Source organism: Sinohyriopsis cumingii, chromosome 7, assembly GCF_028554795.1.
Source record: "Sinohyriopsis cumingii isolate HCF-2022 chromosome 7, ASM2855479v2, whole genome shotgun sequence".
In the NCBI taxonomy this organism is placed as follows: domain Eukaryota; kingdom Metazoa; phylum Mollusca; class Bivalvia; order Unionida; family Unionidae; genus Sinohyriopsis; species Sinohyriopsis cumingii.
Genome location: NC_142967.1, coordinates 37,228,113 through 37,247,877, shown reverse-complemented (window position 1 = coordinate 37,247,877; position 19,765 = coordinate 37,228,113). Strand labels below are relative to the sequence as shown.

The 19,765-nt window shown below is 37.9% G+C and overlaps 1 protein-coding gene across 1 annotated transcript in view; it reads left to right on the top strand.

Annotated features, from left to right (window-relative positions):
• Positions 1 to 18,995, top strand: part of LOC149795034 (E3 ubiquitin-protein ligase RMND5A-like) — a 35,852-nt gene extending 16,857 nt beyond the window's left edge. Inside the window, exons 7-9 of the mRNA XM_089964702.1 lie at positions 996 to 1,098; positions 4,984 to 5,138; positions 13,678 to 18,995. Of these exons, the coding sequence (XP_089820828.1) occupies positions 996 to 1,098; positions 4,984 to 5,138; positions 13,678 to 13,741 (322 nt within the window). The 3' untranslated portion in view covers positions 13,742 to 18,995. The remainder of the gene's footprint in view (positions 1 to 995; positions 1,099 to 4,983; positions 5,139 to 13,677) is intronic.
• Positions 18,996 to 19,765: the final 770 nt, after the last annotated feature.

The window sequence follows — 19,765 nt, the reverse complement described above, 5'->3', positions numbered from 1 at the left end:
ACTGTAAGATAATTTTCCATGTGACACTGATTTCCATAATACTGTAAGATAATTCTCCATATGACACTGATTTCCATAATACTGTAAGATAATTTTCCATGTGATGCTGATTTCCATAATACTGTAAGATAATTAGCTATAAAGCACTGATTTCCAAAATACTCAAAAATAATTTTCCATATGACAACTAATTTTCATAATACTCGAAGATAATTCTCCATATGACACTGATTTTCATAATACTGTAAGATAATTTTCCATATGACATCAATTTCCATAATACTAATCATATATACCATTGAGGAGCTTCTTTTACTACATTGGCAATGTTTTCAACGTCAGTGTCTTTGATGACAGCTCATTTAGTACGGTCTTGAATAAGAGTTATTCCCCTTAGATTACAAACCATCAAATACACTCATTTGTGTTTTAGGCTCGTCATTGATTTATATACTTACATGTATGTTTCTACAGTTGACACGAAACATTTTTTTTACAACCATCAAGGTCAAATTTGGCTTTCATCTATTGCATACTAATAGCGGTGACTATTTTATATCCATTATACATACATGTATATATTTGTATTTCTATGCAAACATTTATGTTCCATTTCAGAAAAAGGTGTACACATTATGAATTTTAGAAGTTTATTTTTAAAATATTGTCATGATTATTATAATATTAGAGACATGATATACTTAATAGTGATTATTATTACATTTTGCGGTGATGTACATTGTCATACTTCTTGAGAGGGTCTCCAGGGAGAGTTGTCTTTAACTAAGTTATTATTATTATTATTGTTGTTGTTATTATTATTATTATTATTAGTATTATTATTAAATAGTGGGAGGTCAGCAAAGGGACTGGTATTCATGGTTAGTAAGTGGGATGATGATAGATATACTGCTTTAATGTTTTTCTAACATTTTTTCGTTAAAAATGTGTTTGATTTCTGCCACATCTCTGTCTCTCATTCAAATAACTTGCAGTATACGAGCGGGATGCATGGCTCTTCCACCATTACTAAACATCAGACAAATTATGCTACAGAGACAGGTGTCAGGAGTCTGGAGCAACAAAGATGAATTACCAGTATGTAATCTACTTCTTCCATTGCTGCTTTGTTTGTTTGCTTGCTTGTACATTGGAACCCTGCTATAACGTGATAATTGGGGTCCAAAAAATTGGATCACATTAATATTGGGGTCACGTTATTGCAGGGTTTTACAGTATTTTTACTTTTTTCAGAGAACAACTCATTGGCACATATACATGTATTCATGTCTAATGTATATGATGAATAGAGTATCAGCACCGTTTATTATCGTGTCGTCGTAGCATGCAGTTCATCCATAATCATAGCTGCCAACCCTCACGAATTTGGTGTGAATTTCACGAATTTTTCAGCGATTCACGGATTCACGCCGTAAGACAAAAATTCACGAATTTTCCGATCCTCAATTATTTTAAATCTTTAATAAAATAACCAATTTCCCGTTAAGCGCTAGTCGTGATATTCGCAGTTGCCGAAACGGTCCGGTACCGCTGGTCACGATATTAGTAGATCTACAGACGATTAGTAGAGTTGGCCCGGTCGCAAGCATTTTAGCCTATTTTAATCTATATGCATAAGAGTAGTTTTACAAGTGCTTTTGAGAGAAACTGGGGCCTAACCGGAAATTTGCTCCGCGCATGCATCAAAACACTGATTCGAGTTACCGTTCAGCATAGCATGTAAGATTTTGAAAATGTCTTCACCACCAAGGAAAAAAAAATGTATTACTCAAAAAGTGAAGTTTAATTTGGAATATATCAAAAATTGGCCGTGCATTCTGCCATTAAACATTGATATTCATTCATGCTTTTTGCACTCAGTGTGCCATCACAGAGATGATGTGAGGAAGAATGTCAGTTGCAAAAAACACGTAGAAGTTGGGAAAATTAAGAATTCACAGATTTCAGCTCTGGAATATTTTAAACCATTGGCAGAAGACCCACAGGCTACCAACGCTTAAGATTTATTTGTGAGTTTTCTTGTGTCGAACACAATCTACCTTTATCAGCTGGAGACCATGCTAAACATTTGTTCTGACATATGTTCCCCGACTCGAAAATCGCTTCCAAATTTTCCTGTGGAAGAACCAAAAATGCTGCAGCTCCTGTGCATTCCTCACAGCAACAGTGACAGCGAAAGAGTATTTTCTTTAGTGAGGAAAAAAAAAGACAGACTTTAGGGCCTCCTTAGCTGCAGAAAATTTGTCAGCAATTTTAGTCCCCAAGATCAACCAGCAGGCAAGAAGTCGGAACTGTTTAGAAAACAAATTTACGTTCAAGCAGTTGAGGAAGTTCAAGTCTGCCACAGTATCATGTCTTGATAAATAAATATTTCTGCATATATGTAGTGTTTTATTTTTATTTTGCGAACTTGATATAGTGTAGCATTGATGGTCGGAGTAGTCAGAGTGGATGCAGTTATTGTCATGGTATTTTTCACGAATTCGTATCCAAATTCACGACTTTTTATCCCTATTTTCACTAATTGTGAGTCTGGCAGGTTGGCAGCTATGCATAATGCATGTAATTCCATTGAAAAATTGCATACAGATTAACATTATTCAATAATTTTGTCCCAGATCATTGTGTCTGAATTCAACGTCTAATATACAGCATGAACAGAGTATTAACAACCGTTTAGTTGCCATCTGATATCATACCGTCGGGGCTTGCAATTAATCCATAATACATGTAATTCCATTGCAAAAATTGCATACATATTTAAACTATTCAATAATTTTGTCACACCATTTTGTCTCTGAATTCAATGGGAAAAATTAACAGCAAAATTAGGTTAAGAAAGACGAAGCACGTGTACGGTTCATTACATTCCAGGGTCTATGAATGGTGTCTGTACAAATTTCATACTGTTAACATTTTCTCATACGCGTTTCCGTGTACATTTATCCATTGCAAATTTCCAATAACGCTTTTACGCCTATCCGTTTGAACAACTACATCAAGAATAATTAACAACACGTGCTTTTAACATGCATATACCTTTACTTCAGATTTTATGAATATCGAAAGAAACGTGTGCAAACTACTTTACTAATCATTGTGCAAAGTGCAGAAAACGACTTGCATTTGTGACTTGCTTTTCCATACCAATAAAATATTTTTATGAAAAATAGAAAATTAATAACAAGTTCATAAACAAAGACTATACCCATGTAAAACCAGAGAAGTAAGTCTGCAATGGTCACGAGCCACTTTTATAAAGAATTTCAAGCTGGACGCATGTACAATTTCATCCCCTTTTAATTTCCAGCTAATAAAGCGGACATTATTTACTGGTCAACTGATTGCGTCTAATAAAATCGCCAAGCTCAGCAAACATGTAGGTGGCATTCATTTTTTGATGTTTTTTATAATTGTGAGAATCTTTTGTCAACCACTGCATTGTCTGCTGCTTGGCTGTTTATGCAGTTAAAGAAGAAACACGTGTTGGCTATTGTTTGAGCAACGATTGTTTACAGAATTAATTGAAGACAATCACAAAGACAGCTTACTGGCTTTACTCATGGATCAGTAATAAGTAACATTTCCGATAATGTTTATTTTGGGATAATACTATAAGAAGAAGAATGTTGATTTAGAGGTTAGTAGATGGCTTGCACTTAGGGTATGGAAAAAGACTTTAATTTTTTTGGTGGGGGGCAAAAGGTCAAGGGTTAAGGTACATGTGATTAAAAGAAGAAAAATTGTTTCTGTGCCAAAATTAAACTCATCTTCATAGAGGACTATTAAACATGGGGCAGGCATTTAATGTTCTTGTTCATAGTACTCAACACAAACTTTAAGTAAAAACCACTTGAGATATCTGTATTTATAAATAAATATGACCTGATTATATTTTCAAACCATGTTAGAAAACTGGAAATTATTTTTTTAAATTTTTATTAAACCTTTTATCTTAGAAGAGGTCGCAGGTTCGAACCCCAGCCAAGTCATACCAAACACTTTTAAAAATGATACTAGCAGCTGCCTTGCTTGGCGCTCAGCATTAAGAGGTTAGTATTAGGACTGGTTGACCTGGTGTCAGTCATGATAATGTGACTGGGTGGGTCATGATGCCCCATTGCTAGACATCACTATAAACTGTCACACTGTAGACATCATAGCAATATGACTGAAAAATTGTTCAGGCTGCGTTACAAATCCAAAACACACACACTCATCTTAGAAAGCTGTACATTTTTTTAAAAAAATTTATGAAGCCTTTTCTCATGTAAATGTATCAGCACAATAAAGTAAATGCACCTCAATTATTCAAACTAAGCTTGTTTGCATATCTTGAATACCTGATTATAACTTCATGCAGTTTATAGGAGTATTTAAAGCTGTTGAAGTCTTTAGTCTGCACTTCAGCAGTGGGTGCATATATTTCTTACAAACACAAATCTAGTTCCTTTTTCTTTCCACATATTGTCTGATTTGAAGCAGATGCCCTTTTATCTCTTGTCCCCTCCCTGTACCATGAGACATATCTTGTGTATCTTCCAAAACAGTAACTGTGCATGTAAAGTTTTGTTACGCCCTATCACAACATCGGTGTCCATCTGTATGTCTGTCTGTTATAATGCAGAACCATCTCTGTAACATGTACACTTTTAGTATGTTTAACCATTTGTATCCTCTGAACAGGAAAACAATGGACAGATCTGGTGATAACCTTCCTCTTGCAAATGGACATGTAAACTACCTAGTTCAGCAGGAGATATAACAAAAACAAGCAGTGCATTTTTAAAAATTGGGAGGTGATTGTGATAAGATAGTAATATAACCTGCCACAACTTGACCAAACCATACCATCATCTTTATGCTTTTTTTCACATATCTTTAAATATTTAGTTATACATGTAATTCATGTGCCTTGTATTTCTTTTTTCTAAACTCATTTTTTTTGTATTTACATTGTAGGTTGAAATAGATCTTGGGAAGGATTATCGATATCATTCGGTATTTGCCTGTCCAATTTTAAGACAGCAGAGTACAGAAAACAATCCACCTGTTCGACTTGTTTGTGGGCATGTTATCTCTCGTGATGCATTGAACAAACTCAGCACAGGAAATAAGTAAGTCTTGTCAAATTGTTTTTTGAAGGTTTAGGCTGGGAAAAACATTATTTTTTTATACTCATTTATGATTATATGAAATTGTTACTTTTGGTAATTTGAAAGGTTTAAAAAGAACTTGAAACAAGAACCAACCACTCAGGTGGCCTAGTGGTTAGAGCATCCGTCTCAGATGCGGGAGGTTGCAGGTTTGAACCCTGGCCAAGTTATACCAAAGACTTATAAAAATGGTCCTTACATCTGCCTCGCTAGGTGCTCAGCATTAAGAGGTTGGTGTTAGGACTGGTTGGCTTGGTGTCAGGATAATGTGACTGGGTGGGACATCATGCTACATGTCTGCAGCATGATGCCTCAGTTCTAGACATCACTATAAACTGCCACACTCTAGACATTGTAGCGATATGACTGAAATCTTTGTAAAGCTGCATTAAAAATCCAAATCACACACACACACACACCCTGATACACGAATTCTTCTGATAGGAAATGTTGTGTAACTCACACATGTCCATCATACATTCTTCGTTTTCCTTTGTGCATCCATCAACAATTGCTTGTTACCATGCTGAAGTTGATATTTCTGGTCTGATTTCAATCAGACTTGAAATACAGGTTTGCATGATCAAAATCTTGAATGAGCAAGAACCATGCATATTAATGAAGTGATCTTGTACCTAATTGGCTAGCAGGGTTAAAGTTGATATATGTCTGGTCCATTTTTGATTGATTTGACAAATATGCTTATATCATTAAGATCCTGGATGAGTTTGATAATGAGCAAGCAACATGCATACTAATGAGGCAATCTTTTATCTGATTGAATGAGCTTGTAACCACTCTAGTGATTAAATTTCTGATTTAGTTGTGATAACTTGAAGGATTTGCATGTGTCATTAAGATCTCGAATGAGTTTGACAGTGAGCAAAATCTATGCATACTAATGAGGTATGTTTCTTCTGATTGATTGATCGTCTTACCCCTGTAGGAGCCATATTTCTAACCCCCTCTTGATCAAATCTGCAATATTATCTTATGTCCTCAAGATTCTTGGATGAATTTCATTATGGGCAAGATTCATAAAGGAGGTAATCCAGCATCAGATTGGCAGAGCTTGTTACCACTCTGGAGGCCATAATTCTGATCCAGTTTTGATAAAACTTGTAATATGTGTTTTAAGGGTTAAATAATGAGCAAGATAGTTTTATTTTTTATGGCACAGCAACATGATTTGGTTATTTAGTTCAGAGGCAATTGAAGTAAGGTGTCATCCCCAAGGACATACCAAGGTAGCCACCCTAACTGATCCAATGATAGGATTTGATGCACATTGCTTTGGTTGAGTCCAGCATGCCCACCATGGTTTCAATGGGTGAGATCTACCCATACTAATGACAAAAACTTGCATCAGATTGTCTGACCATGCTACCACTTTGAAGGCCTGATTTGTCATCCAGCTTTTAACAGACTCAAGGCCAGATTTCTAATCCAGCTTTAATAAGACTTGAGGTCAGCTTTCTAATTCAGCTTTAATAAGATTCAAGGCCAGATTTCTCATCCAGTTTTGATCAGATGTGGGGCCAGATTTCTCATCCAGTTTTGATCAGATTGGCCAGATTTCTCATCCAGTTTTCATCAGAATTTCTCATCCAGTTTTTATCAGACCTAATGCCAGATTTCTCATCCGGTTTTCATCAGTCTTAAGGCCAAACTTCTTGTCCATTTTTCATCAGACTTAATGCCAGATTTCTCATCCAGTTTTCATTGGACCTAAGACCAGATTTCTCATTCAGTTTACATTGGATCTAAGACTAAATTTCTCATCAAGTTTTCATCAGACCTAAGACCATATTCATCATCCAGTTTTCATTTGACCTGAGACCAGATTTCTCATCCAGTTTTCATAAGACCTAAGACCAGATTCATCATCCAGTTTTCATTGGACCTAAGACCAGATTTCTCATCCAGTTTTCATCAGACTTGTATGAATTAATCATCATGATCCTGGATAGTTTCAAACATAAGTGAGATTCCATCAGCTTCTTACTACTCTGGGGTCAAATTTGTAACACAATTTTGATAAAACTTGGAACATAAGCATCTTGTACAAGTTCAATAATGAGCAAGATGCATGCATATTAAGTTGATTTTGCTTCATTGGACTGAGCTTGTTTCTCCTTCAAATACGTTCCCCGATCACATTAACATTAGGGATATAAGCCTGCTACCTCTCGAATCCAGCCCTACTAAAAGACAAAAATTCGTCTTTTCTGTCTATCTCATATAGACCAAAGGGCAATAACTCTTGCCCCTTACCTCCCTTTGCCACCGCCAGGTGTCACTAGTTGTTAAGCTTCACTTGTACTGATAACACGTACATTATACCTCCAAACAATCCAAGCCATCTTAGCGTTAAATTGGACCATCCAAAGTTAAATTTGGATTTATTGCATTGGACAATCATTCTTCTACAGGTTGTATACATTATTTTAACAATTTTTTCAAAATTGAGTGACTTTGTCACCCTTACGGATTTCGTCTACTGAAGACCATGTTACACACACTATCGCTGAACTCGTGTTGTCAATTAAGAGTTGACGCGACACTGACTAATTTCACTTACTCTGTTAGTAATGGTTGTGGTATTAGTGAATTAATAACATGCTGAATTGCTAATTTGTGCTTTGTTTTCTTTTCTTGTGTTGTTTCAGTAGAAATGTCAACCAAATGCATGAAATGCAAAAAGTTCAAAACAAAAGAAGACAACCATGACTCTTGTATTGTATGTACCATGTGTACATCATCTATACCATGCAGCGTGTGTAATACTTGGACAGAGCAAATGTGGGCTGATATAGTCCAGAAGGCAGCGGGAATGGAGGAAAATAATGTTGACAGGGTACAACAGTCCACCTTTGAATAGATGCGTCTTTTGGTCCAGGAAACGATGATGCAGCTATTGACATCAGGCCAGATATTACCCTTATTTCCCTCGCTCGCTTCCACAGTTTTTTCTGACTCTTTGGGGGAATGTTCCCCCAATTTTAGGCTGCCCAATGGGCGTAAGTCCCCACGCATGTCTGAGCATGGCCTTTGGGCCTGTAAGTCAGGATGCATGGGGTTTTTACCGGATCCATCGGATCCATTTCATTATACAACCTCTATGTCACAAGCCATCCAGCTGTCCCAGCATGGGGACCCTATTGCTAAAACGGTCCAACCAAATATGATTTATGGGGATCTTAGTGATAAATCCGTCCATCAAGCTGTACCGCCAGCAACATACCAATACTATGGCGGAGATTTTAGTGAGAAATCTGTCCGTCCAGCCAGGCCATTGGAGCAGCCGGTACCGGTGATAGCAGGACCATCGCCAACCGTCCATATGTTCACAGCTTATCCACAAGGGAGAGTTAGTGACAGTGTCAAGGATGATGGAATTGCGTCATCTATGCCACCTGGTATGCTCTATCCAGAAATGCAAGCTATTCCAGAACACGACTCGGCACACATTGAGGGTGACGAAACTCCTGCAAATCAGCCGTACACAGATCCAACCATGGAACGGACTGAGTTTGGCTTCAAGGCGGCAGTGGAAGAAATTTATAGGGTGTTGACAACTTGAGAATGCCCTCCACCTCCTACCGCCACTCAAGACTACAAAGTTAAGGCATCTGTAGATCTTGACGGGGAGGAAGAGACGCCGTCCTTCCGGCTCCTTCCCCAGTCGGCAAAAATTAAGGAGATCAATCATCGTCTATCAGGACGAATAGGTGATCCGGGGAATGCTAAGGCATTCTTTTCAGAAAGCCAAGTACCAGCGACGTTCTCGTATCGCTGGTACAAAACTTATTCAGACGCCTTCAGTACGGATCTTCCGGCCCTGGACAAAAATATGGCAGCAGTTCACATGTCCGCTCCACTGTTTTACAAAGTGGACAAAAATGTGTTCCATGCCATGTCAAAGTTAGTCCGGAATGTAGTCGCTACGTCTTCAATGTTAGATTTGGCTTCATTAGCCTTTTTCCGACTTTCAGAAAAATCCGACAATGACCACGCTTGGGAAGCGACGGCCCAGATTGCTAGAGTTATTAACAGGGCAGCTCACCATTCCATGGGTAATGCGTTGACTGTTTCTGCCAACTTAGACCTGATACAACGTGATGCATGTCTGCGGTCCACGTCACTCAAGCCCCATCATACTCTGGTTTTACGGATGACTCTGTTTGGGTCGCCTTTACTCTTTGGAGGAAAAATTGAAGAAGTTCAGAAGCAGGCAACTCAGGAACTGCCCCTCCAACTCACCGCCCAACCCTTGCAGGCATTTAGAAAAAATCCCCTGCCACAGCGGAGGGATGATTGGCAGACCAGGGACAAGGGATCCTTACAATCAAATGTGCAGTATAGATCCCAACCCAATGCCAGGAGACAACAGTCTAATCAAGCTAGAAGGCAACCATACGGAGGCGGTAAGAAACAAAGTTTCTCCATCTTCAAGCCTCCTAACTCTAAAAGTTGACATACCCTCCCCACCACCCGCGGACAGCCTACCTGTGGGCAGCCGCCTCCTGCAATTTCAGGACCACTGGACCACCTTTTTTCCTCAAAACAATTGGGTAATCCAGGTCATTTCGGAGGGGCTTCGGATTTCATTTATCCAACCCCCTCCCCTGTCCTCCTCTCCCCTCTTCACGGACGTACCGTTCGATCGGGAGAAGGATACCTTTCTACAACAGGAGATACGGTTGCTCATAGAAAAACGGACAGTGGAGATTGTGAAAAAACTGCAATCGCCAGGGTTTTATTCCAGGCTGTTTCTTATCCAGAAGGCAAACAGCAAGTTGAGGCCGATCATCGACCTGAGTCGCCTCAACCAATACATTTTACCACCGAAATTCAAGACGGAAACGGCGAGATCAATCCATCTTTCCATCCGGCGATACAAGTATGCCGTCAGTCTAGATATGACCGACGCATATTTTCACATCCCTATCCACCCCGCGTCACGGAAATTTCTCCAATTCGCTTACTGCGACGTGGTTTATCAGTTCCAGGTCCTACCCTTTGGCCTCAACATCAGCCCTTGGGCTTTTACCAAGGTTATGGATTGCGTCGTCACCCTGTTCCGCTCGACTTCATCTACAGGGATGGCAGTGTACTTGGACGACATCCTCCAGAAACATATGGTAAGTTCTATTCTGCTCAAAGGCAGAAACGATCTTTTAGCACTTTTAGATCATCTAGGCTTTCTCGTGAACTGGAAAAAGTCCGACCTCCGTCCATCCCAGCATTTTGTCCATCTGAGTATGGAGTTTCTCACCGATCTGAATCTGGTACGGCTTCCTCTCGCTCGCGTAATCCGGATCGTCGAACTCGTCGAGTCCATTTCCAACAGGACATGGATTTCAGCGAGAGAATTCTTGCAACTCCTCGGATTATTCAGTGCGGCAGCGGACTTGATCCCACTTGGCCGTCTTTTTATGCGTCCCTTACAAATGACGTTACTGGCACAATGGCGTCCCTTTTCAAGTCCCCTCAATCAAACAATAATGATCACACCCGAGATACGATTATTCCTGCGTCAGTGGCACAACCCCGGTTGGCTGTCCACGGGGATTCCTCTGGAGATGCCCCAAGCGGAGATAACGGTATGTACCGACGCCAGTACCTACGGTTGGGGTGCCCACCTGTTGCCGGACTTTGCTACAGTCAGTGGCACGTGGGAGCCAGGGGAGAGGCCTCTCCACATCAACCTTTTAGAAATGAGGGCTGTCATCAATGCTTTTCATTTCTGGAAGGATCAACTCTCAGGAAAAACTGTCCTCATTATATCAGACAACTCTGTGGTGGTGACTTACCTCCTCAAACAAGGGGGCACCAAATCACCAGACCTGTGCATTCTGATCTGGCAGTTTCTACGTTGGTGTGACAACCTCCACATCAACGTACAAATCAGACACATTCCCGGCAGACTCAATGTCTTGGCCGACACTCTATCCAGGAAAGGTCAAGTCATTCACATGGAATGGTCACTCCATCAATCAGTCTTTCTTCGGATTTGTACACTTTGGGGGCGTCCGATGATCGATCTTTTTGCGACAAGGTGGAATCGCAAGTTGCCCATCTTCGTCTCTCCGGTTCCAGACCCAGAGGCTTGGACCATGGACGCTCTGTCAATCAGCTGGGAGGGGTTGTGGGCATTCACCTACCCTCCCACGGTTTTGGTACCGAAAATAATTCAGAGGTTAAGGGGTCAGAACTGTCGGATGATTCTGATTGCCCGCCCGGATGGAACAAGTCCTGGGTCACCGATCTACTTGATCTAGCAATAGATTTACCCAGGAAGATTCCAACCAGCCCAAATATTCTCAAATAACCGCACTCACAGGTGTTCCACCCCTGCCTGGACCATCTTCTTCTTCACGCTTGGCTCTTGTCCAGACAGCCTTGCGAGACAAACAATTTAAACTTTCGATTGTGGAGAGAATCTCAAGAGCAAGAAGGCCCTCCACTCTGAAGGCTTACGAGGGAAAGTGGCGTGTTTTCAGGGACTGGTGCCATATCAATAACATCGTCCCTTTGAGTGTCTCAATCCCTCAACTGGCCGACTTATTTCTCTGGCTTTTCGAGGAGAAACAGTTGGCCCCAATTACTATCAAAGGCTACCGCTCCATGATATCAGACACATTCTGCCATCATGGTAGATGTGATATTGGGCATAACAAAGATCTATCAGATCTTTTAGCTAATTTTGATTTCAATCGACCAAAATCCCTCGCCCTGTTTCCAAAATGGAATCTGTCCTGGGTTTTAACATGGCTCAATTCAGACAAATTTGAACCTTTAGCCCACACTTCGTTAAAGCTACTATCATACAAAACATGTTTCTTGATAGCCTTAGCTTCAGCATGCAGGGTGAGCGAGTTACATGCCCTTTCCAGTGACCCGAACTTTCTTCAGTTCAGATCAGATGGTTCGGTGGTCCTCTTGATGCAACCAGGCTTTGTAGCCAAAAAATTGGTTACCATCCATTGGCAATCAAAGAATCATCATTCGCTCACTCTCTTCCATAGATAAGTCAAGAGCAACAGCCATGCAAGATCCTGTTCGTGCACTCAAGCACTATTTAAAACGCACAGAGGCGTGTCGGGACTCACGTAAGCGCTTCTTTCTTCCGGTCAAAGCTGGTAAACGGGATATCACCCTCAAGCCCTTGCTTCATGGCTGAAGTGGGTTATACGCTCAGCGTACTCTGAGGTCTCACAAGATCAGAGTTGCCTCATGAAGATTACAGTTCATGAGATTAGAGCAATCTCGGCGAGCCTTGCATTTGAACGCAATGTTTCAATCCAAGATATAATAGAAGCTGTTGGCTGGCATGCAGAGTCAACCTTCTCCAGTTTTTATCTCAGAGATATGGCTTCACAGAGGCAAACCTTGAATCTGGTAGGTCCGGTGTCGGCAGCCCAGATGACCACCAGACCCATTTAAAACAATCAGCACAGCCTATCAGCTTCGCTGGATTCGCCAGTGAAATTTCATAGGTAAGAAGATTTTAATAACTATCTTCTTAACCGTATATAGGGGTCACATGTCACAGGACTCTAGGCTGTGTTGCTGATGAAATTAGGAGAGCGGGTTATCTTTTAAATGGGGAATCCAGCCATCATTCCCTAGAAGGTACCCGGGGTGGAGGTAGGATGCTCAGCATTCCCTCCTCCTATTACCTATTCTCATAATGTTAATGTGATCGGGGAATGTATTTGAAGGAGAAAGCAAATTTTTAGTAAATTATGTTTCTCTGAGAATACTTACCCGATCACATTGCTTAAAAACCCTCCCAACCACCCCGCTATGCGAGCATCCTCGTATAATATATATCGCTCAGCTTAAAAAACTAGTGACACCTGGCGGTGGCAAGGGGAGGTAAGGGGCAAGAGTTATTGCCCTTTGGTCTAGATGAGATAGACAGAAAAGACGAATTTTCGTCTTTTAGTAGGGCTGGATTCGAGAGGTAGCAGGCTTATATCCCTAACGTTAATGTGATCGGGTAAGTATTCTCGGAGATACATAATTTACTAAAAATTTGCTTTCCCTCTAGAAGCTACATTTCTGAGCCAGTTTTGATCAAACTTGAAATATTGGTTTATATCATCAACATTTTGGATGGGGTCAATAATGAACATGATCCACACATTTCAATGATGTAATCTTACACCTGATTGGATTAGCTTGCTACAAGTCCAAAAGTCATTTACATATATAAGACACCAGGACACGACAGACATACTAAGTATATACAGAGACTCAGACAAAGACATACCTACATATAAAGATATTTTCAGACATACATATATTCAGAGATACTGAGTCAGACAGACATATACATAGACAATGACACACTGGCAGATAGACATTGTAATGTGTACAGATGACAGTACATGCACAAAGACATACTACATATGGCAGTATAAATATGTACTTGTACATAACCCACAAATAGAAATTGGTATATATATCTACTTAATGTTCTTTATTTCAGAGTGAAGTGCCCCTACTGCCCTATAGAACAGAGTCCTTCAGAAGTCAAACAGTTGGTGTTCTGAGGAGTCACAGTTCAGATCTCATTTGTACAGAATCTTAGAGAAACTTTGTTTTCGAATGTGGACTCTCAGCTACATAAAATGATTGAACAATTTCACATAATGTAATTGAATTTACATTTTGTATGTGTGCAATAGCAAGCGTGTGTTGGCATGTTGTAGAGGAGTATTACAATCTAAGGAGGTATGATATGGGTTTTTCTGGAATTGGTCAGATTCAAGAAAATTCAAGAATTTCTTTTTTAACATTCCTCATTCTAATGCATTATTGTAAACTCGAAACTCTTGTTAAATGAAGTTGTATTTTTTTGAAACTATTGAATAAAATGATCAAAACAAAAGACAGTCAACACAAATCAATATACTCCTTGCTTTTGTCAGTCTGGCCACTTTTTGGACTGTCCTCTTGGAATGCAGTCTCCCAGGGCTACAGATATAGTATGAAAACAGTAGCTTAATTTCTGTATAAAAAAGGATAAATATTTAACTTTTTTTTAATTACAGATAATAGTTAACTTAGCCATGACCAAAAATAACAAGGCTGGCCAACATTTTGAAAAAAGTTATAAAATATAATGAAAAAAATATTAACAGGTTTTCTCATTCTTAAAGATATCAGATTTTCAGTGGCAGCATCATCTATGGTATTGATGTTGAGCTTTTGTGGTAAAAGGTTTTAAAGTCACATATCTTTCACATATATTAATGTATTCAACTGAATGTGATAATGTTATGTCTGGTTTAAAGTTTGTACTGTGATATTTGAGGATTCCATGTCTGACCTGCATTTTCATAGTGATATTCAAAGTCAAGACACCATTTTCTATGTAACACTTGTTTAATAAATACAGAGTGAATATTTTTAATACTGAAACTTATCATTTTCATACTCTATATATTCACCTGTAAGTCGAGTCAGACTGAAATAAACATAGACCCTGATTTCTCATTTCATAATGCACCTGCTGATTAGAATCTGTTTTTTTGTTGTTCTACTTTCTGCTCCTAACAAATTACACAAACTGCAAACAATAAACATCCCGATTTACCATAGCATAATGCACCTGCAGATTAAGGTCTATGTTTGTTCTACTGATTACAGCTAACAAACTGAACAGATCCAGATCTATCAGTGCATTATATGATGGCAGATCTGAGTCTGTGAGTTTGCACTTGGACTTGTATTGTAAGTGAGTACATAGAGTATGTGCCTTGCATCAGTATACTAAATAAATAAAATACACACAAAATTTTTATTCATATCTAAGTATCAGTTTTCAAGAGGTTAACTGATTTGTAACATCCACATAAATATTGGTCATTATGATGAATATTGTTGTGACATGGAGTCATATCTGGCGTATTGCTGATATATTGGTTGGCCAGTTCACTGATGCCATTAAGTTAATTTTGCAACTGTTAAAAAAAATCAGAGAACAACAGTGTTAAACTATATCATAAATAATGACGATGAATTAAGAATATGGAGGTAATACAAGGAATCGGTTTATCAGGCTGTCAGATTTGTGCAGTCTACTCCAAGCATTTACCAGTTTCACTGCTATAAGGTAAATAGAAATGATTATGTAACCTCAAAATTTTTCTCAAGATGCTAAGATCTGAACTTTTTTTTAGAAAATCAAATTATATCTAAATTATACATAAATTTTCTTACAACTGTCAAAACATTGAGTCACTTTCATCTGCTGACATGTGCAATAGTAAAATATGCACACAAAAAACTGAAGAAAAAAATATATATTTGCTATAAGCCTGTATGGGCAAAATGCACAGTAATTTTACAAATCATGGATAGTTTTGGTAAGCTTAGAAAAGCTCTATATATATATGTATGTATGTATGTGTGTGTGTGTGTGTCTGCATGTTTGGTCATAATGATGTATGACCATTTTTTAATCAAATATTGATAGTTTAGTAAGTATATTTCAATTTTCAGAATTAATAAGATCTCTTCATTTTTTATAGCAAGAGGATTTCTGATGTATATGTTGGGAATGTACATTTTTCTAATATATGCAGAAAAGTATTTTACAAACATAAAGGAATTCATTACCCAAATCATCCAAGTTACACCAGAAATATTTTCTGTTGGCTCTATTTTGAAGAAATAACAGTATTTTATAGGTTGTCTGTATGTTATACATTAGTATCTACATAGATATACCATAAATGACAGGTGTAATAATAAAAAAATATTCTGCTTGGCAGTCATTTAAAAAGAAAATTATTTTAAACAGTTTCTGAAGCTATCGATATTGTTCTTTGTTTTGGATATATTGGTCATTAAGAATCTGTTTAACTTTAGCTAAGGTATCTCGAGTCAGAACTTGTCTTTATTAGCCCCTAATTCGGCCTATTTACAGTTTTGAAGAGTGGTTTTAATACAGTTTAACCATCATGCATGAAAAGCTCCTGAGGAGTCCATGTGGATACAATATTTTATACAAAGTGTGAAAGCTTATCTATTTTCTGCGGAAGGTCTTATCCCAGAAAGTTCATGATCTGATGTAAATATCCAATGGAAATCTTCCAAGTGCACCATTTGGGGATGAAACTTTGAGCTTTAGGATAGAGTTAGAAAATTTAGAATTATACGATTCAATAAAGCCAATAATTCACAACCACTGAGCTGTATAATAGAATGGATGCAACAAACAAATAAAATAATTTATTTTGAATATCTAATGATCACATTAATTTTCTAGATTGAAAATGTTGCCATTTTAGCCTGTTCAGCAAGTTTAGGTATTGCTCTCAAAAAGAAATCTATTTGTTGTTGAAAGTGATCCTGAGATCACCAAACTCTATCTGTAATTTTATGTCTCCTAAAAAATTCATTTATTTTCATGTAAAAATTTATTCATTTTCATGTAAAAATTCATTTATTTTCATGCGTATTCATTTATGTGGTTTTATAAAGAAATGACTATTTTCATTGGTACCTATATTCATGGATTTGACAAGGTGTTCTATTGTTTCTACAGAACGAACATTGTTTAACACATTAACCCCTGAGCCAAACAGCTAGGCAGTCCCCTATAGCATATGTGCAAAGATCATTTAGCAATGTTAGCCTTACCAGTGCCTGTATCCCTGAAACTTGCTGACAGCACTTGGCTTGTAGATTTTTATAGAGGGGGCTACTTGCAATAAATTTATTTATTTGTATTCGTTTAATTAAGCTGAAATTTGACAGCAGTTCTCAATAAAATTACATACATAATGGTATAAATTTCATGCTACATGCAGAAATAAAACTCATGCATGAAGATGAAAACAAATGATGTACTTGCCAATTTGCTTCTCTTGCCATGACTAACCCATAAAATCCATTATGAATTCAAACATAATTATTGACACCATATGCACATGAAATAATTATGTTTTATGAACACAGAAATTCCACTTGTCATCACTCTTGTAAACTTAACATCAGTGAATACTGTACACAAATGGGCATATTTTCCTTGCTCTTTACTTACCTTTCTTCCTTAGAATTCTCACTGAAAATTTAAAACTAATAAAACACTTAACAAACCATGAATTCTGAACATTCATGCTAACAACATTCATTTCCCAAATATTTATATAACAATTCTTCAAAAGAAAATAAAGCTCCAAAAAATTAAATTCATTTGCATCAGAGTCAAAATCCGTTGTTGGCCCTGGTGTTGGTCCTGTGTATAGCCTCTTGTCACTGTGTGTTTTGTCATTTATGATCCATCGATCATCTCTTTTATTTTTTTCTCCATCCTCTTCAACATTCTCATTCTCATCACTACTGCTGTTATCTCCAGTAGCTATTTCGATGTCACTGTCAATCTCGTCTGATTAAAATCCTGAAAATTCTCAGAGTCTGTCAAGTAAAAGTCTGCTCCCAGTGGCTATTCTCGCCAGTTTGCATCTATTTAAGATCTATATATTTTCACTATTTCTGCTGCTATCGAAGTCAATTTTTTCCCCATTCAGCAATGTTCACTCTATGTAAGCTAACATTTTATTGGTTAAACTGCATGCATAATTAGGAAATGGCTTCAAATCAACCAATGGTTTGCACCGATTTAACTCATCATGCGTGATACAGGCCTAGACAAATACTGCCACTCAAACTCGGCACCCACAATACAAGCTAGGTAAACTCAGCTACGTTATCAAGGCACTCGGGAGATGAGGGAGGTAAATTATGATGAGTTATCAGGGCAGCAATGGTTAATGTGTTAAACTCATGATTCATAGTAACTGTGAAATCTAAGACAATTTTTACCTCATGAAAAATAGTAAATTCAGATAATTTTCATTTTACTGAGACTAACAGATCAATCTGAAGTCTTGTAATACAGAAACACAGCATTCAGAGCCAGGAAAAAACAATATCAGCATATATAGCATGACAAAATATTCAACATTACTAATGTAGAATATATCGTGAACTCTGCTTGCTAAATAATTCCTGAAGGGAGCAATTTTGTCGCTGCATTAGAATTATATTCATTGCCTGGTTCACGATTTCAAGTAATATGGTCTTTAAAGTGTGCAGAGAAAGCTATGTAATGACACATCATTAAGAAAATGTGAAGAGTTTTCTCCCTTGTACAGGAACCCTGCGTGGCCCATACCAGTTTTGACAATAGCCCTGGAGATTTTTCATTTCTGTTGCAATTTAACATGACAGCATAGTTCAAAACATTCAGTGTTGTTTCAAAACTTAAGGATGGCTGAAGAATGACTGACTATGGAATGCAGCATGGTTATTGTTTGATACTGGCATATGTATAATAAAAAAAAGGACAGCACCCCCCCCCACCCTTCCCCCACCTGCAAAAATACCCTTAATACATGAACTTAAAGAGAAAATGGATTTTCATTTCACCACCTGTCATTTTGACCATATTCTTGATGCACAAATCACTTTTTGTTTCATAATGTTATGAGCTCTATCTAGAGATCATCTCTATTGAAATGTCATTTTTTAACTTGCATAACGGGCAGTCACTCACAAGTATTTTATCTACCTAAATCATGAGGCACAATTATTTTACACATTAGTTTCCATTACATAAATCAGCTGAAAGCAGTTTGATTGAAGTGAGAATTTTGTTTTTAGTTTTGATTTCTCATGTTGATGTACATTTCATTGCTGAATTGATCACCCACATGTATATAATTTGGGGTTATATAATTTAATGTCTTGCCTAACATAAAAAGAATGTTCCAGGAATAAATGTAATTTGTTTTATTTTGTTGGGTTTTTTCATTGTTTTTTTACCCTTCATTTTAAAGACTACCATTGGGTTAATTTATCATTTTTATGTAAATGTAACCTTAAGCAAACTTAGTATTATTTTGAACAGGATTCGGCTTCTTGTTATTATGCATTTATCTCTCTCCATTTCATTTGCAACACTCTTCTTTTCCTGTCTGGAAATTTTGCAAAAAGTTACACAAGCAAAAATTACTGACAAGTTGATTTCTCACTGATATTCAGCTTCTTGTTAAGCGTCCCAAGATGCAGAGTGGTCTAAAGCGCTCACCATTATGGATCACTGCCGTCTCACCTTTATCTGGGTAGGTTCGAATTTCAGGCTTGGCCAACGTGGGCACATGAAAAAGCTTGTCAGTAGCTTCCCATGTGTAGGTGGTTCTTTCCTGGGTTTTCCCTGGTATTTCCTCCACCATTTATCCTGGCTGCCCTTTATAACCGATCTGACAACAACAACAGTCAGCTTCTTGTTAACTGACAACTGCAATTTTAACTCATCACAGATTTTCACTGATCTAGAAGAGAGGGAGAGAGCATTCTTGATGATGTATGCCTGTAACTGGCATAAACAATAAACTGTTGTGGTTATGGTTTATACGCCCATCTTAATTGTTACACAGTGTGTTTTGGCCTTATGATTTCATATAAGCACAGCAGAAACTCTACATTCTTATTAATTTTTAAATGATAGGAGTGCCTGGATCACGGTAACATAACTCATTGATCTATGTTTTTATTTGAATAAT